Source organism: Gallinula chloropus (genome assembly GCF_964237585.1).
Source record: "Gallinula chloropus genome assembly, chromosome: 2".
Taxonomy (NCBI): Eukaryota; Metazoa; Chordata; class Aves; order Gruiformes; family Rallidae; genus Gallinula; species Gallinula chloropus.
This window is the reverse complement of record NC_140086.1, coordinates 37,538,260-37,563,305: the sequence shown is the minus strand read 5'-3', so window position 1 is coordinate 37,563,305 and position 25,046 is coordinate 37,538,260. Positions and strand designations below refer to the sequence as shown.

The 25,046-nt window shown below is 41.6% G+C and overlaps 1 protein-coding gene across 1 annotated transcript; it reads right to left on the bottom strand.

Annotated features, from left to right (window-relative positions):
• Positions 1-1,509: 1,509 nt before the first annotated feature.
• PPP1R42 (protein phosphatase 1 regulatory subunit 42) lies at positions 1,510-24,439 on the bottom strand (the record flags this gene model as incomplete). Its single annotated transcript, XM_084260600.1, is given in 10 exon segments — positions 1,510-1,729; positions 3,773-4,165; positions 10,871-10,932; positions 10,934-11,031; positions 12,266-12,394; positions 13,675-13,792; positions 19,226-19,342; positions 21,364-21,502; positions 21,940-22,106; positions 24,311-24,439. Coding segments are annotated over 10 exon segments (1,572 nt in total).
• Positions 24,440-25,046: the final 607 nt, after the last annotated feature.

The window sequence follows — 25,046 nt, the reverse complement described above, 5'->3', positions numbered from 1 at the left end:
GGTTTACCTGCAGCTTTGATTCTGCCGTGTGGGTGCACAGCCAAATTTAGCACTAGAGCGACTTGGCGCGACATACAGTAGGTAGAAACGCAAATACCTGAAAACCTCATTTCCTCGGGCACCCCTGGAAGTAGGAGGTTTCGTTTCAGGTGCTTCACGTTTACATCGGATGAAATTGTGAGCCTATGGGGAGGGAAAAGGCAGAACTTCAGCTGAGGAAGGGAGAGATTTCCCTCCGAATTAGCAGCTTCACTACTAGATTCCCCCATGGAGCACACGCAGCAACACCCAATGGCCTGGGAAAGCCCCCGGCACAGAGACACGGGAGGATGTACTGCAGGTACGCAGCCGAAACACGGCGATGCCGGGGCTGGGACTGCCTTTGCTACACACTGCGGCTGGGCAGCATCACTCCTCACGCCAGTGTGGTCAGGGTGCTGCACCCATAAACCCAGGAGTCCACCCAAACCTCGTGGTCCAAAAAAAAGCCTGATTGAAAACTAAATAAGATGCTTCATGAATAAATAAGATGCGACAGGTTCCTCCTTTAAAAGTTTAAAGAAAGAGGTTCGGGTTGTAAGGTTTGTGCCAACACCCACTGGCTGCCCGGTGCTCAGAGACCCGCGAACGGGAGCGCGATAAGAAGTAAAAGTATTTCTGTTCCTCCTACAGCGTCTCTACCGGGGGGGTTCTGGCGCGGGCAGGCCTATTAGTGCTTTTAGGTGGCACCCCGAAGGCACACCCGGTTCGAAACCGAAGGACCTGCGCGACGCAACGCAGCGCAGCGCTCAGCTCAGCGCTGCGTCCCGAGCAGCCAGCCCCGCGGCACGGGGAGCGCCGGAGCGCAGCGCCGGGCGCGCAAGTTACACGGCAACGGGCGCCTAACTCCGGTAACCGCTAATTAAGACGCTTTCCCGGGGCAGCGGAGGCGGCCCTTGCCCGCAGGGGTGCGAAGGCCGCCCGGGCGCCAGCCCGCACCGCCCCCGTCACCACCGCCGGCTGCGCGGAGATGCGTGACCGCGGCGGTCCCGTCCCGCAGCCCCGATGGGCGAATCCGGCCCCCCGCCACCTCGGGGAGACCCAACCCCACGGTCCCCAGCCCGGGGATGAACTTACCGGCCCGCAGCGGCTCAGTCCCCGCCCGCAGCGTCCCGTCGCGCCCGGCGCCGCTTATAAGACGGCGCGGCCGGTGGGTGCGGCGGGGTCGGGTCGCACCTGGCCGTTGGGCTCTCCCCGCTATCCCGGACGGCAGCGACCGCCCCTTCCCGGGCGGGTGGGTCATTAATCACGGAGCTGTCGGGGGGCGGCATCGCTTGACGTGTCGTCCCCCCCCCTCTCCCCTCCGCCCCTTCTTTTCCTTCGCTCGGCACCGGCTGCCGGGAGCGCCCGTGCGGGCCCCGCTGGGGGAGGCAGCGAGCCGGGCCGGGCCGGGCCGGAGGGAGCCGCCGCTCGCCCTGCACACGCTGTTTTTCTTAGGATAAAGTAACTGTGTGGCTGGGGAAGAGTAATTTAATCGCTGGGCTGGAGCTCAGGCGGGGGTTCGTTACACGCGAGCTCATTCCCGCCGCTCCATCGCCGCGCCTCCGGGTCGCGGGGGGGCTCCCGGGGCTTGGGGTGGGCGCGGGGCCCGGGTGAGGCGCCGTCCCGCAGCGGCGGGCGGAGCGGGCCCTGGCTGCCCGGGCACGCGTGGGTACACACACGAGCGGGATGAGGCGAGCCCGAGGGGTGACTTCGAAGCGGACGGGGAGCGGTTAGAAAGCGGTCACGCTAACGAGAAGGGACAGGCCAAACAAACAGCGCGGGCACGGGGCCGGCCCAGCGGAGCGTTCTGAGCGGAGCCCGATGGCGCGATAACAGAGACTCAATAAATCACGCCTCGGGCGCGGTAGAAAAACAAAGTTTGAGCCGCTCGTTGCCGGTTTTGCAGCCAAGAAAATGAAGGACCAGCTCCGCTGCGGGGACTGAAGTCCCGGGAAGGGATGATTTACCGGCGGGAGGGACGAGGCCGGAGAGGAGCCGGCGGGGCAGCTCCCGCGCAGGGAGAGCCGGGCACCTGCCTCGGCCCTCGCCCGTGGGGCTGCTGCCGCCGCAGCCGCGGGCCCGGTTGCGGCACGAAGCGGGGAGCCCGTCCCCGCGGAACAGTGCGGCCCGAGCGGGCCCCTTCCCGCGGCGAGGGGACGAGCAGGACCGGTCTGGGGACAGCCGCCCCGCCTGGCTCCGCCGGCCTTCCCGCCCTCGGGATGCGGTGGTGGCCGCAGACCCACCTTTGCTAGGGCGGAGAGGGCTGGATGGCAGCGGGTGCTGTGGGGGAATGGCTTTAATTCCTAATGCCAACACCCTGCCGCAGCGTCTGCATTTGTCTCTGGCAAGGTTTCCCTTCTCCCGTCAGGGGTTACTTTGACAAAAGCTATTCCGTCAGTAGTTACGAGGCCACGATGATGGGCTTCACCTGTCCCAAGGACTGCTGGTGCCCAGGAGAACGAAGGCTGCAGCTCCTTGGAGGCTTGTGGAGGCAGCTGCAAGCAGCTCTGCTGAGCCAGCCTCACCTCCCGGGCTGTGTTGCAGCCCTGAGGTTTCCATGTCTGTCTCCATGTGTGTGAGCATTGCAGAAACTTTTCTGTAGTAAAATTTTAGAATTTAAAATTTTAGAGATTTAGATATTCACTTGACACAGCTCTGCTCAGCCAGGCTCCACAAGCAGTTCTTCAGCGTGTTTTCAGATTTGCAGTGAAAACACCCTTGCTGACAGCATGGTGTGATGTGAGAGAACTGATGTGAGGCTGTCTGAGGTGCAGGGAGACTCCCCCTTCCAGCCCCGGTTCTCCTGGGGTTCCTCTTCTGCTCTGTGATTGCACTGACTGGGTCCAGCAGAGGATCCTGGGGCTCAGCTGTCCCACACCCCAAGGAGGTCTGGGTGTAGGTATGGCCTCTGTCTGCCCACACAAGGAATGTGTACTGCAAAAGGGCTTTTAACTAGAGCGTGGGACCCGCAATGATGTCAATGTGATGTCAGTGACAGACAGAGGACTAGGTGCCCCAGCTACCTGAGACTTCCCAGCCACCTTGAATGAGCCGATCGCGAGTGCTGTGCTCGTACCTGTTCTAATGTCAATAACACCACACAAACACCTGCTTTCATTTTACTTCCCCACTGCAGGCACACTGTGCCCCGCTGCAGTGCAGGAACTCCTGCAGAAGGAGTTGGCAGAGAAGTGGTGGAACCCCCATTTCCGTCTATTGACAGCTCCAAACCCAGCTCGTGGCAGAGTCTGGTTAGACAGATTGTGTAGTGAGCTCTGGGAGTGGCGCTTGGAGACACCAGCCTGGCTGCTTACACTGCTACCAAAGAAGAGGTGCTTTAGATATACTAAAAAACCCCCAAACCAACCCACAAACCCAACCCAACCAACCAGATACAAAGGTAGAGATACTCGCTCTGTGCCCCACCAAGACTTTCTCCCACTGCACGGCTCCTCCTCGACTGTAACCACGAGAAGAGCTCCAGTGATTATTTTCTTCTATCAACCCATTATGTACGTGTAAAACCGTATCAAGCTGCTGCAGCTGTTTCTTCTTCTTCCCCAGATAGGTGCCTGGGAATTGCTTTCCTGCCTCACCTTCCACGGTTTATTTCACACCTGAGAACGGCCAGAGCCGCAGAAGAGCCAGATTTCCATTGTGATTTAGGTAAGAAAAAGTTCTACCAGAGACAGAGGGAGGTTTTTCCAGGTCCACTCTGTTCCCTTCCCATCAAACTATTCCCTGGTTTTACAGTTCAGCATGGCCATTCCTGGTATTTCTTCCCAGTTTGCTCATTTTCTCCCGTTCCCATTTCTGTGTAAGGGCGTAAGGAGCCTGCCCGCCTGCTGGCCAGGTGAAGCACAGGTACCGGTACCGCCAGCCGGCCCGCAGTCGCACTCGCCCCTGTAGAAGAGGTACGGCGCAGAGCCACGCCGGGGCCCTGGCCGGTCCCAGCTGCAGCCGGGGGCAAGCCCAAGGCGAGACACAGCCGCGGGAGAGAGGAAACGGCTTGAAGTTCGGAACTTCTGCGTCGTGGGGAAATCCCGACGACTCATTCCTGATGGGAGCACATTCCAGACCCTCAACAAGTATTTTGAGAGCTTCCAAGTGAACGCTTCTCTCCCGTGCTTCAGGCGCCGCGTTGCTAGCGCAGGGAAGGACCGCGGAACATTCTACAGTTGCATCCGGTATGTTACGGTGTAGCAGAATGGCTGTAAGTGTATCTTCTAAATTACTAAAGGTAGAGCTGCCGCTTAATACTGGAGTAGCAGAACACACCAGTGCCTCTCCCGTGTGCTGCAAGAAAGATTTCAACACTGAAAAAGAAAATAAGGATCCTTCTGTCCGAATTTGCTGATGGAAGCAGTTTAGCTTCAAAAAATGTTTTAATCAAAATTCCATTTTAAATGACCTATTTTTAATGAACATTTTCATGAATGACCCTAAAACAATCAAAAAGTTCAATTTCTGCTGGTTTTTACCCCCTTAAAATTGTCTTCCAAGTTTTTCCATCCATAGCTATCAATCCAAATATTTAAAAAGAAATGGTTTTTTTTTTAAATCACTTTTTCAGATGCAAGTTGCAAAAGGGAAGCCTGAGTAAGTTTAGTATTTCATCCTCCCAGCTACCACCAAGAAGCAGATGTCCACCTTTCTCAATAAGCAGTTTTAAAACTGATCCCAAACATGTATCAGCAGGGCTCCTTCCGTGCGTGTGCCTACGTAAGTGCTAGAGAACAATATTAAGACTTGGTCTCGCAGTATTTTACAAGACTTGTGTCATTTTAAGGCCTTAGAAACCCTGGGATCAGCCATAATTCCATTTCATACCCGGGGTGTTTAAGGAAATACTTCAGACCTGCTCTGCTCTAGGTCAGAAGGAAGGTGACCACCACGGAAGGGTCTCCGTTAGCTCAGCCGCTCTCGCTCTAAGAGAAGAGAGAGGGCAAAGAGGTGAACCCCAGAGCCCCAGGAGATCCAGCACGCAGCTCTCCTGCGCTGGCAGCCACGTGAGAAGGGCTGGGTGGCAGAGTGGGCAGAGTGGGAGCCGAGCAGCAGAAGGGCTGGCTTCACTGGAGCTCAAGTGGGAATGTGTAGGCATCAAAGGACAGCACGAAGGGTTGTACTCAAGGGGCACTGCAGGGGTTACAGCAGGCTGAAGAATGGGACTGGACACACATGTACGCGGCTGGGATGGAGCCAAGCTACTGCAGAACAGGGAGAGCAAGAGGGGGAGTAGATCCAGAGGGAGCGAGACCCACTCTGCTGTTTCACCAGTGGAAGATTTGGATAGTGGTTTGCTTCAGCTAGACCTGAGCTGCTTGGAATCTCTGGGAAACCCCGTGGCCGGCGCAGTGTATGGGGAATAATTCATCCGGGACTTCAATGTTTAATGTGCAATCGATGAAAATCCTAAAGCTGGAAATCCTCGGGACGCACGGTAAGTCAGTCACACTCTAGATGGCTTACACAGCCTAACGTCTGCTGTTGCTTCCGATTGATTCCTCCACAACCTACATCAGAGAGATCAGAAAAGACAGATGAGAACTTCACGCCAGAACCACACCAAAGCCCCTGTCATTCCTGTCTTCATTAACACCTCCCAGGACCACACAACATTTCTACAGAATCTGCAGTCACAGAATCACAGAGCGTTAGGAGTTGGAAGGGACCTCGGAAGATCATCTAGTCCAACCCGCTGCCAGAGCAGGGTCACCTAGATTAAATCACACAGGAACACATCCAGTTGGGTTTGAATGTCTCCAGAGAAGGAGACTCCACAGCCTCTCTGGGCAGCCTGTTCCAGTGCTCTGTCACCCTCACAGTGAAAGTTCCTCCTTACATTCACATGGAACTTCCTATGCTCCAGCTTGCACCCGTTGCCCCTTGTCCTATCACTGCCCATCACTGAGAAGAGCCGGGCTCCGTCCTCCTGACTCTCACCCTTTACGTGTTTATAAACATTGATAAGGTCACCCCTCAGTGCCCTCCAAGCTAATGAGACCCAGCTCCCTCAGCCTCTCCTCATAAGGAAGGTGTTCCACTCCCTTAATCATCTTGGTGGCCCTGTACTGGACTCTTTCAAGGAGTTCTGTGTCCTTCTTGAACTGAGGGGCCACTCTCTCAGCGATCTGAAAAAGCATTTATTCTTTTCAAGGGCACAGTGGGTCCATCAGTGCACGTGTTCTGGTGGTGTACTTTGCCAGTTTTAGTTGGACACAGCCAGAAGCATAGAGAACTGGGGTGGGGAGGCAGAGGGATCACTGTCTTTAGGATGCTGAATGATGTGGCAGTGTTAACTACTACAGATTTGGCATATATTAAAGCGACTTCTTTTTGTTGTTGTTGTTTTAATCACCACTACTGAAACTTAGAAGATTTGCTTTGGGCAACCTGGTTGAGTGGGGTGTGTCCCTGCCCATGGCTGGGGTTGGAACTAGATGGGCTGTGAGGTCCTATCCAACCCAGACCATTTTGTGAGTTTTTTCTATTCTATAATGCCATTTGTGTATCAGCTTGTGTGTTTGTCACAAGAGAGTTATACTTTCTTCTAAACAGATGATGAATTATCACAGACCAGAATTATTCAGTACCACATTCAGCAAGGCTGTAAACATGGATATAAGAAATAATTTGAAGGTGCACGTTACTGTAATGCTAATTGTGGTCCTACAAGGGCATCTGCACTCAACTTGCAGGCAGTGTGTGTCTCCTCCAGGAAAAAGGGAACCAACCACTACAGTGGTGGAATTTCTCACTGAAGCCTTACATGGGCCACAGTAGCCAGAAACTTCTAACAGCTGACCTCCATGCAAATGGCTGCTCTGCTTGGGCAGCACTATTTAATTCCAGAACTTCATCTCTTCATCCTCCCACTTTATCTAGCACTACAGTGACGACTCTCATACCCTGTATCTCTGCTGAATAATTCAATGGCCAGTAAATATTTTACGTTTCTCTTCCACAGCTTTCAGCACTAATTGCTGATTAATACTTTCTAGACCTCACTGAGGAGATGTTTACATTTCTCCTCCGGTGCCATCACCAAGGAAAGGCGGTGAGATGGGCTGTAACTGCTGGTCTGTTGAAAACATGCTCTCAGCTCTGCCAAGGTGCTCTGGCTGGGATCTCCAGATATTTAAACCACTTAATTCTGAATGCAGTTGGAGTGTCTGCCTGCAATCACAGAATCATAGAATGGCTTGGGTTGGAAGGCATCTTAAAGATCAAGTTCCATCTCCCTGCCATGGGCAGGGACACCTCTCACTGGACCAGGATGCTCAAGGCCCCATCCAACCTGGCCTTGAACACCTCCAGGGAGGGGGCTGCCACCACCTTCCGGGGAAACCTGTGGCAGTGCCTCACCACCATTGTAGTGAAGACGTTTTTTCCTAATATTCTCTCAGCCTGTCTTCATATTCAGTAGCTAAATCCACCTCTATGGCGCACAGCTAAAACTGCACCTGCCCTGGTTGTACCTAAACGCTGTATTTCCCCTTTTTCTGAACCCAAGGCTGAAAATATTTTTTACTTTTGAATTTTCAGAAGTTTGCTGAAAGTACTATTCTGCAAGGTAACAAGGGTTAGGTTACCTGGAGGCAACAAATTCCCCCACTGGCCTGTCAAATAAAAGAACCATGTTCTGTAATACGAAGTAAACATATGTTCATAAAAGTTATGTTTTGATTATGCAATCATTATAAACTCAGCATCAGCCCTCCCCCAAAACCTGCCATATAATAGGCCTTAAAAGTTCTATTTGTTGTATTGCCAGTTGGGTTTATACAAACTAAAGCCCAGGATACACGCAGAACATTTGCATTCTTACCTGTTACCAAACATCCATGGAATCTAAATAGATTCAAGACCATACAAGTAACCTAAGCTTGAGGCATTTGTAAATATCTAATAAACAAACATGTAAATACGATGTTGATAAGAGCACCTGTGCATGAGCTAAGGAGAGGGAGCACTAACATTGCTCACTGCAGGATCCTTCCATTTGAACTAGAACTTGAGCTACAGAGTATGTGCACGGAGAGCAGCTTATGGTTCGGTGGCCCAGCCCAGTGCACCTCTTACATGCTGACTATTACAATTTGAAGGCCTTGTGATGTTGCCAACCACAGAACATGCACCAGAGAGACAGAAGGTGACTTTCCCACCAAGTCCTGAAGTGCAAACCTACCACAGTATTTAATTCCACGAGTAAGGAAACGTGGGCAGAAACTGCTGGTTAGAGTTTAAGTTTACAACATCAAAATTTCAACAACTTCTCTACTCAGGGACAATTAATAATAATGTATCCCATTGGAAGGTATTAGGTATCCTTAAAATAGTTAAGTGATTTGTTTTCTTTTAATTACTTCCTGCCAATATCCATAACTCTCTCTTAATGTTCAAAACTAACACAAAATCCAATATAAAATTGCTATTGTTTTTATATCTTCAAAAAAGAGAGATTAATGACATATTTCAGTAATCTAGTAAAGACTGGCTTTTTTCATTGTTCAAGCTGTATGTAATCCTCAGTGGATCTTAGATGTAGGTTAAAAAGGTATTCAATGCCTGTTTTTCAGTTGCCAAGGTCAAACATCACCTAGCATGTATTGGGAAAGAGGAAACATCTGTTGGAATAATTTATTTGGCTAACACAGAGGGTAGGATTAAAATTCACTAATTTCTTTGGTTTGATACTGAATCTCAATTAAACAGTACAGGTATTTGTTCAGTTTGACAATATTTCCTCTATTTCCATGTGGGCACATTTATGCATGTTCCTAATTAATGCATCTGGCAAGGGAATACTGTGATTTGTCATTATTTCATTTCTCCACATACTCTGAGAATGAATATTTCTGTAGTTTGAGTGCCCCCCCCCCCCCCCAAAAAAACCCAAACCCAAACATTATAAAGAATTCACAAACCTTTAACTAAATCCCAAGACTCTTTAGTTACCATGGAACTTTAGTTACCACTAGTAATAAGGTCAGAATTCATCTCAAGATCAGTGATTCCACATGAAATTGTAATGTACCTTCACTGCCCAAGATAAAAGCTCCACTTTTAAGTTTTTTGAAAATATTAAATCCATGCCATCTGTTTTTTTCTATGCTTTATAAGAATCAGAGTAAAATCTTCTAGACTAATAGAAGATTTAAATCTGTCAAATTTTGCAAATGCAAATTAATACAAATATAGACATTTTATTCCAATGAAGTGAGGAAGATGCAATCTTCCCCTTTCTGGGGTCAAAAGGGATTTGACCAGGATTGTACTTCAGCTCCTAAATACTGGGAAAGTTTTTGTCAAGCAAAGCAGCCCAACAATTGGACAGACATTTAACACAGCTGAGTAGAATCAGAATGGTTTATTTCAAAGGAGGCAGTGGAAGTTCTTGTGCTGAAGAAAATAACTTCCTGGGACGTGCTGTACACGCATGTTTCTTCCTTTACTAGAACCAAGGGGAATGGTAAATGAAAAGCAAAGTTTTAATTCAGCCTGGCCCAAACAACAGAGTGCTACTAAAGATGAAATGGAAGCTGACAGACCAGTGGGCATGTGGATAAACCCATTTTACAATGGAATTAAAAGAAAGGGAAAAAAAAAGCATGTTTGTCTGGCACGAATATTAGGCTGTACCCCTCTAAATTTCACAAACCTGGACTATGCACTGGGAAATGATCACACAGCAGTGCTATTTTGTGAGAACTAGTGGGTTTTTCCTGCAGTTTAGTTTTTAAAGTTCTCCACTGCTATCTGCCTTCTGCAGAGGGAAAAAAAATCAAGAATGGCCGTGTGTGTGACAAGTTCAGTGTCTTTCTAGGCTGGAATCAATATCCATTGTCATATGAAGAACAAAGATGATACTTTGGAAGAGAGCAATTCTGTGATTTGTACTTCTTCCCTCCTCAAGGGAAAGGCAGCTATTTTTAATCAGAACAAATAATCAGTAGGAACAAAAGCACTGGAATGGGAAGTTGTAAGCAGTCAAGAACAAAATAGCATTAAACATTGCTCAGTTAAATTTTTAAGCATGCTAACAATTCTGATTTGAATGTAAAATAAAACACTACATTAGTAATTTAGTTACAAAAGAATACCCCTGTCAGTTGATTTATTTAGCTACAGCATTGTATAAATGATTTTTTTTTTGTTGGTCAGTACAGCTGATAAATAATAAAACAGGTTAAAAATAGCATTGAAAATCTGAAAGGATTGATACTAGGTCCCAAATACCGAATTCAACTGTTACTGCAGGTAAAAATGGAATAACTATAGGTCCCAAACTGGAAACCCCTACAAGCAGATTTTATTTCCACAGTCTAAAATGTCTGAATGTCTGTAAGGCACACACATCAGATCTTCTTTCTTGATTGTCTTGATGATCTTGAGCTGACGCTACAGGGAAATGCTAATCAAGTACACAATACACTGGAACATGTCTGTTAGAAGTAAGCTATATTGATGATAAGTGGTAGTTTCTCCCTCTGCATATCACTGTGTGCACGGGATCAAACTTCACCACTGTTGACTGTAACTGCACTTCCAAGAATAAACTTTGATAATATTGTCCCTTTGGGGAAGATTGTAATCAAATGCATATGACAGGAACTAGTAACGCTGGAGTAAAGTTACTGCTATCAGAAAGTCTACCAATTTATAACCATAAACTGAAATCTTGTAGCCTGTCTTTCAAAGAAATAAAGACAAAAAAGACAAGATTAACCCCCCCTGAAAGTAATTTCAGATGAAATTCTACCTTTGTGTACTTGTTTCTAACTGATTCAGTAAGAGCCATACAAGCAAAACCCAACAGAACCAAGAAGAAGATGTTTGAGGAACATACCTGAGTTTCTGTTTGACTTTTCTGCCTGAATTTCCCAGGATTCTTGGCAGAGGTGTTTTTTTTAACTTTGTGCATCTCAGGCAAAATGGAAAACATTGGGTTTTCTTTTGCAGAGTGACTATAGTGAAAGGGCTGAACAGGATAAGGTGTTTCAAAGTTGGCTGCAGAAAACAAAGGAAAAGGGATTAATTCAATATCCCAAGTCAAACCATATCTATTTTAATACTTGGTATGATGGAACACAGGTTCCCATGTACCTCATTATAGAAGGTATACTTATAACAGCATAATAAGCCTTAAAATGCCTCAAATTTGATAACTGAGAATGGAAAGTGCTGCAAACACTGATGAAGGTGAATATAAAAGCAGTTTGATATTCCCAGTGAGGTGGAGTTATTTGAGAGGGAGCAAATTCAATTATGTATCATCTCCTTGTATTGGCAGTGTATTCAGAAGACAGAATACTGCCTCAGAACCACTGCCATTCACAGGTGGCCTCCAAACACTGGGCAGAATGCAGCTTTCTTGGGGCTGAGGCTGACAGGCAGAGTGCTTTTCACATCTTCAAAAATAACTGTTCTTCATGAATGAGTAACTGGAGGTAGTTTGGCCATAAAGAACGTGCTCTCTCCCCCACCTCACACATCACAATTTATCTTCTGAAAGCAACGGTGTAGCCACCAACAATTATATTTTATAAACACAGTCATTCAAATAATTTTGAGTAATTTGAAGTCTAATGTCTGTGTCCAAATTCTGCAAGATGGCAAGATATGCTAGGAAGTCATTTATGTTTTAACCTGTGGTCAGCTCTGTAACAATAACAATCTCAATTTATTTCAAGTTTTGCTTGAGTTTCAAAACTAATTTGTTTTCATCCTTCAAGAATATGTTGGCTTTTTTTTTTTTTTAGGTTTAAGGCTTTTTTCCCCTCCAAGACTTTCTTTTTTTTCCTTTCCAAGTATAAAACTTTTTACTTCTGCCAGACGTGTATCTTGAGAAAGCCTTTAAAAGGACTGGCAATTAACACAGACCAAGTGAATATCAACAAATAGATTTTAAAAGTCTGATGTATTTCATGCATATTTATTCTAGAATGCCCAGGATATTTTTTTTTTAAATTAAATATGGAAAGTAATCATGAGTATTTACAAACATTAAAAATGTACTAGTTACTTATTTCCTGAATTCTGTGAGATTGGGACGGGAAGAAAAAAATACCAGATGAACTGTTGCTAGAATTAAATTTTCTATTGTGAAAGTTCAATTTCCACTCCTGTGCTCCGGTCTCTCCACCAGTACAAGTCTCATTTTTAGTATATTTACTGTTAGTTGCAATTTTGTTGTTTCTCTCATACTGCAAATAAGCATGAAGTAATTGATTAGCCTGCTTACAAAAATGTAGATAGGCTGCATGTTCATTTGTCATTCTTTCTTTGCTTTTTTTCCTGGCAGCTTTGGAGGCTTTCCAATTCATTAGGAACTGTCTTTCCATTTCTTTAATTTCCTTCCCATCAAGGGATTCTGTCAAAGAGAAGAGAACATTTTCTGTGACACCCAAAGTTAACTAAAAGGCTTCACAAAGCTGTATGTAATGTGTTCTGGTTCTGGATTTGCTCTCTTCAATTCTTTCTTTTTGTCCTTTTTAGTCTTTCGGTTAAAAAAATACATATTGCAGCTTGATATTCATATTCAAGCTACAAGAGTGAGCTGACACATCTTAATTACAAAAGAAAGCATCTATTTTTTTAGAACTTTTGAGGGAAATATATCTATTTTACATTCAGGTAACATGCAACACATTACAGAAAGTTCTGAGGAAAAGCTATGCTCTAACACTATATATATATATATATACCAATGCAGAAAATCAGGTTAAGAGAGGGAAACTGCATGTCTTTGCAATCAAGGAATCCTACTGAACATGAAGACAGACAGATTTGGCTCTTAAGGTTAACTTTGCTCACTTGAGTGCCACAAAGCATGTTTCCTTGGTTATCTCTGCATTTTTGAGTCAGGCCAAATGAACGACCCATTTCACCACAGATTCAGGTTGCATTAGAACTGTCCTAAGGCACTGTTATTTTTATTGTGCAGGTTGCTTTTGATTTTTCTTAATGGCCAATATATTTTGGCCAGGAAATAAGAAAAACAAGTTCTGCAATTACAACGTTTAAGATAATTGCCACCTTTCCAAGAAAGTAAAAAAGGAGCAGACATTTTTTACTTATCTCTACAGTATGAATTCTTCCCTATAAAGACTAAGTTACTTCCTTCTGTGCTAAAATTATTTCAAAATAATAGCTTGAGCTGCCTCACAGTAAGATTAACAAATACATTCATATGCCAAGTGTAAACCAGTTTTAAGGACAAACATTATATAATCAATTCAAACACAGTAAGGTAGGACCTGTACAACTGCATCTGTTCAACTAAAGCAGCTACTACAGGCTGACAGGAGAGTAGACTAAACTCATCTTTGAAAATCACACATTTACACAACATCTGAAATACGAACACAAACAAGTCTTAACAGTTTTATGACAATCTCACCAACCATGTAAGGTAAAACAAATGATTGCTACTACTAATAGCAAAAGGTAAGCCTTGTGGTTTGTGCAGTTGATTACCACAGCAGTTTTTTAGTCACATTACTTGTACATAAATTAAAAATTTATCCCTTGACAAGGTACCTGTGGCAGTACACATAGTGCAATTCAGGAATGATTAACATATCAGTTATTTTTGAAAACAGTGAGGGTTATGGGTCGGTTTTGAGGCTGGCTCCTGGCTTTATTTTTTACCTAAAGTTTGTGACTGCACTACAATCCTGTCCCTATACTTGGGTTTGCAGCAGATGGGGTTTCCTGAGAGATCCATCCTGCGTAGCTTCGTCCATTTGTTTAACACAACCTCCAAATCCTGTAATTGAGACAAGAACAGAACCTTGTGATTACCTTTCCCTTTCCAGATCCAAATTTGAAAGTAGTGTGATTTGTTCAGCCAGGCTGGCCCCAATCCTGCACACAGACATAACTTCAGTGAGACTATTCATGTATTAATATGCACATGAAGGAGGAATGTGCATTTTCAAATAACGTGGTGTGTGGCATTCCCTGAATATATCATAACTGCACAAAAGAAATGGTGATGCAGTTGGAAAACTCTGTGCTTTTAAAGATACAGTAATGCCAGTTATGGAAAATTGCCACTACAGTCTCACTTCTAAGCACCTAAAGCTGCAGAATTGCCAGCCAGAAAATCAGCATGATAGGTAATGTCTGATAATGCATCCCCATAGGCTCACAGAGCCCTTATGGGTATCAGGGGCTGACTAGATTGTGAAAAAAATTGTGGAAGAATAACTACTTTAGAGAGAAAGAGCAGCCTAAGAAAAGCTAAAAATCATGCAAACCACAGAAGACTGCCTCTCTTTTTATAGATAAATAACCTGTATTTTGCAGGAGAAATAGTAACTCTCCCCTACATAACTGTGGGTGGCCAGTTACAGTACTGGCCCAAATAGTGAAATTTTTGAAATATACCTTTCTCCATCTGCATTTCTGTCTGGTTATCCAAGGGCAGTATGACCTGGACAAAACTCCTTGTGTCTTTCAAATACAATAAATTGAAGGTAAAAGCATGCAGCGCTTAGCAGACTGGTCCTTACTACTCAGACACCCTACTTTCTGAAATACTTCAGTGTCATTCTCAATAGCCTTAAAAGCTTAAGAAGAGACTCAAAGCACTCTGTGTGAATACAACAGGAGAGAGAATTTATGTTCTGTGGCTGTAATAATTTGGAAAAAACCTACCAATCACAGTGTGACAGATTCTAAATGTCAGTCTGTAGAATTTTGCAGCTTGATGCCAATAATGAAGCATCTGGTGATGGAGATATCTCTTAGCTCCTTCAAATTTAGAAAACCACCTGGGTAACACAAGCAGGGAGAATTCTGTTTTTGGAGGCTCTGCTCCCCTAGTAGAATATACCCAGGAGGATTTTCTATGGGTTATATATGTTTAAAAAAATCACATGGAAGAGGCAGCTCAGCCTCACACATCCAAAGCACAGAGTTTTTTTGTCTGTTGATGATGGTGGTATCTATTGTTATCCAGTGATAATAATGCCATATTTCAGGAGAGTAGAGAGCAAAAGTCTGGTTCTGTGAGAAGCAAGACTGATAAAACGATGGAAGAAACTCTGAGGACCACGCCACATGAAGAAATGTTGATAAAACTCATTACATAGCAAAGCTTTATCAGCAATATGCCAACACCCATGGTTTAGATGCTGACAATCACAAACAAAATGTTGGGGAAATATTTTTTTAGGCTAGGCTTATCAAAAAAGGAACAGCATTTAGCAAGTGTATTTATGTCTCCTTACCTGAGCATTCAGGCATTGCCATTGAAATCTGCAATGTGTTCTAGATTTCACTAGAATTTTTTCAAGTAATAGTTTGTCAACACAAAATTGTCTATGACTGAAATAAAATGCATACAGTTTAACTTTGATGAATGTATACAAAGAGCCCTGTAGTTTTTTGTTAGCTGTTACTTACTTGATAAATGACCCAGAACATGCTTACTCCAGTGTATGTTTATCTAAGAGCACACTAATCCTGTGCTGAAATATGATTACCCTTTCGATACGCTCTAGTTGTTCATTGCCTTCCTGTCTCTAATAAAGTGCTTTCACTTCCCAGCCTTTCAATAAGCTGTACTAAAGGGACCAGACACTCTTCTGGGCAGTCTCCGCTTGATAAATGATCATGTCATGCTATCACTTTGAGGTCTGCCACAAAATACTGATGAGCAAATTATATTCCACACTGGGGAGAGTGGGGGGAAAGAGGGGGAAGGGCAAGTACCTTAGTAGGCAGCTGTAGTGCCAGCAGTAACGTTCTTACCAATTGATGATGGCCATTTAAGAATTAGTATTTGACCAGCATCCTCCAGTTTGTATTTGAAATGTCTAGTCCAACTGCCCTAACTACATCTACAGACAGCAATTTGTCACCATTTTGACTACCTGTCATAATCTATTTGAGAAAATCTATAATTTTTCTCTTGTTCCTGACTCAATTCTGAAGCGGATGAATTCATCTTTTGTGATATCCTCTTGTCATAATCAATACTGGGCAGAGGTTGAATAAATTAAAGATTCAGGAAATACAGATTTTTATAGGTATTTCTAGCTATATTTTCTCTGTCTACCTAAATACTCACACAAGTCACAATCTTCCCCAAATGAATGTGATTGATAAATAAATAATATTCTGGCTTTTTTGCAAACAGGAATAGTTGTGGGCTTTTCTAATAGGAATAGCTAGTTTTAAAAAAATCCCTTAGCATTCCAACCCAAATACACTGCAGCCTACAAGTCCACGTGAACCTGACTAAAGTAAATGAGAAGCTTGATAGTATAAATAAATAAAGTAGCAAGCAATAGAAAACAAAGAAAAGCCAATTCTATTAAAATCAATTATATTCCTGATAACTGACCTCAGACATGATTTGTACATGTGGTAGCTCGGCATAGTAAGTTCTTTTGCATCAATTGAGAAAAATTACTCAATTTTTACTCTGTCTGCTGTTCAGACTGCATTGCATAAACTTCAGTCATGTGAAACAAGGTCATGTGCCTTGATGTCTGTTAATTATGCTAACAATTCCCTGAATTAGCCAGAATCTTAAGTGCTTGAATTGACTAGTCCTAATTTTCAGCTATGCTGAAATCAATGTGGTATTATTAAAAAGCAAGGGAGTCTGGGTTTTCATAATAATGTGGAAAAACAAAGCTAATGTTTAGATATAAAATAATTACGTTAATCAAGGGATCATAAAATCATTAAGGCTGGAAAAGACCTCCAAGATCATCTAGTCCAAACTACACAAAAGCAAGAAAAGTCTACATGAGAAGATAGCCTTTCATGCCTATCTTATGCTTTTCCCATTTCACTCTTTTCCAAATATTCCATATTATTCCTGCTGCCATCGACCTCTGCTACACAGGTCACCGCTGTTGCCCTGCCCTGCTCGGTCACGGATGGCTCCTCTACAGCTCCTCTTCCCACTGGACGCAGCAGGGCTGGATACAGAGCTCTCCGACACCTCTCTGTCACGCAGCACCCCTATGGTCTCTGATCAGTCCCAGACCTTCTTGGGGATGATCCTGATGGCAGTGATGGGGAAGCAGGAATGGGAAAACAGGGGACATAGAGCTTTTGGCATGAAAAAGAGGTATGAATCAGAGTTTGGAAAACAGAGGGGCAAGAGGGAGGAGAATGGAGGCAGCTTGTGTGGGAATGAAAGAGCCTTTGCTGCTTCTGCCAGCAGAAGAAATTAGAGAGATACAGTACAATTGTATCCCCACCCTAAAATCCTTTCAGCTATCACACTTGGATAATAACGTAAGCCATGGAATCCTGAAATTCAGGGTTGTGAGAAAAATTGATACATACTCAGCATCTTTTTTAAAGTTAGAGGATATGTAAGTTTGTTCTCCTGCTACAAGTTCACGGTAAATTAAAGTCTCTTAAACAGAGCTAAAACTGACTTCTTTTTTGAATATACTTCGCATGGCTTACTGCTTTTTAAACAGTTTGTTGTTTTGTTTAAAATTAAGTAAGGATTTATATTAGTGATAAGTAGAGCCTACTAAAACATAATCTCTAAACCACAGCAATGGGAGCTGGAAAGTTTGGAATGCTGCTGCATTACACTGTATGTTAAGACAGATTCAGTATGGCCATTAATTCTACAGGTTTGCAAAGATATGAGTAGAAATACCCTATCTGCTCCCTCCACTTTGTCAAAACTTGGAGATTGTTTAGAAAAGACACAGGACAGACGCTTTCATAATCAACCAAAGCTTGAGCCAAGCATAACTGGCAGCAGCAGCAGCTAACTCAATGCTAACCACATAATTTTTCAAAACCCATGTAACATGGAAATCTAAATGTCTAATTGACTTAGGTAAATATTAACTCTGGTCTTCCTGATGATGAAATAATGAAATTTAATAATGACTAAATAACATACAGGCAGTTAGTGAATAATGCAGCCTTTTTGTACTACTCTTACTCTCAGAAGATACTGGTTTTTCCTCTGAGGTACTGAAAGCACTGTTTCTGCACTGGCATCCCCACTCTTAAAAATAATTGGTTTTTTGACTATGACAATGTTATTTTAAGATCATCACAACTGAAGTCTTTTGTATTTGCAAGAAAGAAAAAATACAATTAAAAAAATCACTGCAATATGTTTTACTTAGAAAAGGAATGCTTTTCAAAAGGGAAGCTTTTGAGAGACTACCTATTTAAATACAGATTACTGTTATTTTGATGAAATCAACACATTCAATATGGTTTTAATTAACCAGCAAAAGCCTACATGAATTGTATTTCAATATGAATTCAAACACAACTGCCAGACAGAAACACAGCTTGAAATACAATACATTAATAATCCTCAGTAAAAATACAATGCATGGTTCTACATTGTTTAATATTAAAAGGTAAAAAAAAAAATCAGTCTAAATAAAGTATATTGACCTAGAAAATTGCTGGATTATGCAAAGTCCTGGAATCTCATTCGTTAACAGAACTGCAAGATTCCGTGTAAATGATATTAAGTGTTCTAAGAAGTAATAAGAATAATTATCCTAATAAATACTAACTAATGAAAGTTAACTTTTCTAAAGAAAGAGAACTGTATATGCAGACCAGGAATGAAAGAGTTTACTTCAATCAAGGCTTTGCCTTGGTGATTTGGATTACGATTTAAGACAATTCATTTTAGTATTTATTAATAAAAATATTTAAAAAGTATAACACTAATGCCTAAATGAAAACAGTGTTTATGAAGTAATTTAGAAAGTTTGTTCCATGCTTTGACTGCAAAAGGGTGGTGTCAGCACACTCTTCAACTTGAATTTGATACTCTGTTACTGCCATGACACCAGAATTATTTTTGTAACTGCTCTTTATGTAAAGTAGAAGACATCATAACATAAAAATAATGAGAAGTGACAAGGCCAATACTCCTTTTCCTTTTTGAGCAGGTAAGGTGGAAATTATAAGCCTAGAACATTCTGTTTGAATATTTACTACTGAAAAAGGAAGAGCAAAAATACTTCTATTTATTTAATTTGTTTTAGCTGCTACTGTAGTAGTTAGAGCTCTACTTTAAGACATGTCTTTCCTTAGCAGAAATTTATGAAAGAAATTCAGTGTATACTTTGTTCACTAATACTTCTTATGCATACACCAGCAACAATAGTCATTCTGAAGGTGGCAAAATCAGGTAGATGAGCTGATATCCAAACAGAACAAATATTTATTTTAATACCTCCATATGCTGAAGTTGATTGTCAACTGCTCTAAGATAAGAAAGATTTCCCAAAACTGCCAGTTCTTCTAATTCATCAATGTTGTTATTGCTGATATTCAACACAGACAAAGATTTCTGGAGGAAGAAAAGCAGAGAAGGAAAATGTATTATTCTTTAAGCCATGCACAAGTCAAGCTATAAATTCTTACAGAAAATTCTTTTAAAGAGCAAGCATATGAGGCAGAAAATGCAAATACAACTACCACATACCTCACACATTATTATTTTATGTTGGCTTTGCATCTTGTCCTAAAAAGCTGTTTATTTTGGTTTTGAAGTCAAGCTAAATTAAGAGGATTTCTCAACTACTTCAGGAACTCTTAGTAAATACAGAAATTTTTGTTTTCTCTAAACATGTTTAAATGCTTTACAGAGTTCTGCAAGTGTTACTAACTCTACATTTGAAATATGAAACAAAGACAACAATTGACTGCCTTTTCCAAGGTTACAGCTGAAGTGCATAAAGCTGAAATCCATATCCCAAAGTCTCTGTCTCCTTTAACAGCTGGACTATGCTGCTTTTCTTTCATACTTGATCCTACAACCCTCTCTGTGTGCATTCCTATTTCTTGCTCCTTCTTTTAGAATATTAGTGAATCATGTAACATGCTTTTTCTTTTGTAAGAGAAAATAGAGAGATCTTTACACCCTAGATAAAAGTAAATCTATTTCAGGTTTTTATCTCAAGTAATACTTAATGCAGTTTCAGCTAAAAGGAACGAGAAGCTTGCATCTCTAGAAGATGAAAAAGGGCACCTAATCCAGTGAATTTAGATATGGGACTCACTTTTTCTGACTTTTTCAGTCAGAAAATGTCTGTTTCACCCCTTCTAAAATCTGACCAAGATCTATACTGCAGGCAGAAATTACCAGTATCATCCTGATACACACAGTGCATAAAGCTGTCTTCTCATTCAAAAGATTTGTGAAATTGTCAACATCAAAAAGTTTGCTTGTGGTACACTGAGAGCTATATGGTCCTGTGTTTTAGGATCTTTCACCTCTGGCAGCATTCAGAGGCAGAAACAGGTAGAAGATGAAGCAAGAAATGCTGTCTTTAAGAGGGACTAAACACTTAGCACTTGAAGGATAAAACCAGAATGTTTTTACATTGAGCTTCCACAAAGATGTCACATGGTCATGAATACAAAGTGTTTCTTAAAAAAACCCTCCCAAAAGCACCAAAACCTCATCACACCAACAGGCTTTAGATAAAAGCCATGAAGGAAAAAATGCTGGTGACTCTAGGCAGTCATTTCTCTGACACAGAAGGAACGAAGTAAAAGTGCTCTCAGAGGAACAGCTTGTTTCTCTTAAAGGAAAATGGCAATGCATACCTTGGATTACTGCATCTAAAACCAGCAAGAATTAGAGCTAGGTCAAATGTTTATGGTAAATGTATGAACAAAAGAATTTACTTTTCAGTGAGTGCTTCATCTTCAAAAAAAACCCCAAACAACCAACTCATCAAGCCCTGACTGTACTTTGGGAGACAAAGCAAGATGATTTTTTTCACTATGGAACTACATCTATTAGTAAATAAAGTCTATTTTTTTAACCACTTCAACCACACATTTCATGCTTACTGAGCAATTAGCACATTGAAAGAAAACTGCAAAAGCTGACCTTCCCAAAATCTTGACATACCACAACACAGAAAAAATGCAGAACTAAAACTGAATGCTTTTGATTGTGTTGCTCTTAATATCCAGGGGGAAAAAAGCTGTTTACACCTCGTACCGTTGCATTCTCTGAAGAAATACAGGAGACAGCAAATAAACTGATGTAACAATCAAATAGACAGGTATCAACAAACTAATTCACTACAAATTCCCTTTTTTAGTTTATTCATATTCTGTTGGTACAGGGCATCCACACATTTCCTTAGTCCTTTCTGTCTTTATTCTTCTTTCCATCCGTCACAGAAAAAGAAATAATGAAGTAGAATCTCCTGGGCCCTACATGAGAACTGGGATGGGAGTCCCTTGGTAGAATTTGAAAAAATAAAACCACATAGTTATCAAGTCCTAATCACTTCCCTTAAAAATGCTGACCTACTGAGTAATGCCTCATTGAAATTCTCAAAATGTACTTACTGCCAGGGACCTAAGAGATCTTGGATCAAACAGAAGCTTTTCACCAAGAGGGAGGTGTTGACTTTCAATATGTAGCTCCCTTATATCTTCTAATTTATCCAAACCCTCTACTACAGTGATGCAGTTGCCCCCCAGATACCTGCAGAATTGAATGCAAAAGAGATTTTATTCCTTGAAAGCAAAAGCTAAAACAAGGCCTCAGTATACAAGCAAAGAAACTTAACTACTACTGAATAATACTTGGAAATTAGGAAAGTGACTAACTTAGCAAGCAAGTAGAACATGCAGCTAACAGATCCAAGTTTTTAAGGATTTATATATTGCTACTACTATTATTAAATGGCTGAAAAAAGGAAAATAATTTAAATGCAAATAAATATGTTAAGATGATACTTTCCTTACATCATAGAGCACTTTCTTTTGTTTTGTTTGGTTTTATTTAAACATAAGGAATTAGTTTTATTTGAAAAGCAACATTTAAAAGTTAAAAGGACCTTACTGGCTACCTTTTTTTAAAATTTCTTTGTGTAATAATTGTTCTTTACTAGCAAAATAAAGACATGATTTTCAACTTACAGTTTTTCAAGGTTTTTCAGCGATGAGAGATTTTCTATGCATGTAATAAAATTGTTCTGAAGGTAAAGGTGTGTTATATTTGTAGCAAAGTTCAAGTTCTGGATCTGACTGATTTGGTTGTCATATAAATATAGAACTCTAAGATTCTTGCACAAGGACAGGTCACCCTGAAATAAACAACAAATTAACACTATATAGAGTTCACTCACTGCCTGCTTTTAGAAGCTGTTGATTGTTTTTATATTTAAGTTCTGCTGCACAGTTTATACATGTTCACCTTTAACAAACACTTTTAACAACTATTTTCCCTAGAAAAACTGAGTTAGGATCAGTAATCATTGGATTTAAGACTGCAGTCTGTGCTTACTATTCTGCCATACAGAAGCTGAGTACATCAGCAGGTACATTACATCCTGTGTGACTTCATTCCCTTCCCTGCCTTTGTCTGATGGATTTAAGAAAACGAGAGTTGTTGGTGTAGTTGCCTCCATCAAACCTCAGTGATGTCATGGAAACCAGTTCTTGGGAGAAGAATATCGATTTATATAAAATCTTGCAGTTGAGTGTGGTTTAGTACTCTTCCAAATTGGATATTCCACACAAATATCAAGTTTCTTTGAACATATTCCTCATGTAGACTAAAAGGTCACATGTTCTTACGAGGGTTTCTGTAACACGCCTCTGTGGCATCTGACGAGCCCGTCTTAATCAAATGGGCTGATCAAGTCAGTAACTCTCTGTGCACATTCCTAGCAGTGGGCTGAATACCCCCCTCCCTTATTTTTTTTTTTTGCATGGATCTGTTCATAGAACAAGCTATTTAATCTTGGCTGAAATCACACTTGTAAAGCAGAAATCCACCACACACACCAGTTCAGTTGTGCAGGGTTCAGCAGTTTCAAAATGCGCTCAGTATCTTGAGGGGATTTGAATTAACTCAGGACTTACTGGAACCCGTATAAATTTCCTATTATTAAACTCAAAGGAAGAAGGACTGGGATAAGTTTGCAGGTTTGGTCTTTGAAAATGAAAAGGTCACAGATTATTCTTAAATGAATAAGCCCCAGGGAGCAATTTAAAAAAAAAAAAAAGTAGATTTTAACCTGACTAATTTGAAAAAGCCACTATGCCAATCCAAATTTGTTAACCTCACTTGGCTTATATCCTGTTCCTGAACTCCCCTTTCCTCTCTCAGACTTCCTCTGAAATCTAAGGAATAAATCACAGATAGATTGAAGAGATTGTGCTGCAAGTTAACGACTCCTTGCAAAATTCCCAAGATTAGAAAAATTAACATCATTAACGAGAATAAAGTGCTGCACTTAAAAGCATGTAATATAATTGCTGCTTCCTTTAAAAAAATAAAATCTCATCTGCAAGATTCCTTATATCATCTTTCCTACAGTTTGCAGTCTTAAAAAGGTAACCATCAATAAATACAAGCCTTCAAATACAAAACCCCAAGCTGTTCCCCGAAATACAAACTTTGCTTTTTAGCTCCAGATTTAATGTCTCCAAGAACACTATAGGTAGATTTCAAAAGGGCCAGAGCATAGCTGTTAAAGCCCTGCCCCTGGTGATTCAGTGGCAACACCCTGGCTATATTCTATAGAAAATGTGTCAGGTCTAATTGATTAATTTGAAATATTCTCTTTCTTAAGTGGCTAAAGAGGTGAGCAAGAGGAGTAATCATTCCCATTCTGGTGATTTCCTGTAACCTCCTTTAAAGGTAACCACTGTACAAAACAATCAAAAGAGCAAATTGGTTTGTTTTCCTTTTTTTTTAGGAGCTGCAGATTTCAGTAATACTACTGTGAAATACTGCAAAAATTATTTCACTGTGACACTTCATCTCTTGTGTAATTGCTTACAGGGATTTTCTAAATTAATTCATTGCAAAAATAATGTACTGTTAGTATTCTTGTCTGCTACACAGATGATATATATTTACATGGTTTCAGGTATGTAAAATACTTCAACAAGATTTTTGCCACATAAAGCAAAAGGTGTCAGGGCGATAATAAGAAACCCTGCAGATTGCTGGAGCTACAGTCACCCATTTTGATGTGTTATGTGTCAAATTACAGCTGAGAGATTATTTTCACATTTCCAATGCCACACATTTAAAATCCATTTAAACACTTTTACGTACAAGCAGTGTCCCACACAACAGCAGCAGCGAATGCTGATGCATGTTTCCAAACAGATTAAGGCTTAATTGCAAGTCAATATAAATGTTAAAACACCATGTAGCTGTTATAAAATAGAAACTTGGTTTTGCTTGTTTGTCTCCACAACTATAAACAACTCATCATAACTACAAAATATTTAAATGGCCAGGTTAAAAGGAATAAAGAAAAATAAATCTTACAATTGCATCTATATTTTTATCTGATAAATTCAGATGAGTTATTTTTCGCAGATACTGCCCAAAGTCCTCTTCACTGCGGTTCTTGTGACTGATGCTTTTAGCAATTAGGTCCACTGTCAGTCGAACCATAATTCTGTAGCAGGCCAAACTGCTCTACTCCTTCATTTAATAGTGTATTTCACACGCTCGTCTAAGTAGTTTTGTAAAATGCCTTAAAAAACGAAAAGGAAAATGTTATTCTATTGGTGCCACAGACCTTCAGCAAAGCTTGTTTGTGTACTTCAAATCTGACGTTTCCCCATCAATTGCCTTAATGCTTAGTGACACATTTAAGTATTATCTATTGCTGCTTAAAAAACTCCTTTCTTGCTGTCATGTTTTGGAACTTTTAGTGTATTAAATAACATTTTGAAAGCACTGTTACATTTGATTTGCTGTTTCAGTGGACTTCAGAAGGTTTTACCCTAGGCTTAACCTTTTTCGCACAGAAATATGTGCACAACGGTCCACAGCAGAAGGAATTCTCCTGCATAAATAAGTAACCAATGGCACCTCCTAACCTAACTGTTAGAAAACACATGGCTCTCCTGAGCAAGCTTTACATGAGAAGTGGAAGACTGAAACTGTCAAGACAGAAAGAGGTCCTTACTAACTAAAGCAAGGCTCCGTAATTCCCCCTTACCCATGTAGGTTTTGGGTTTGCGGGATTTTTTGTAACTGAGAAGCTTGTTTCTTT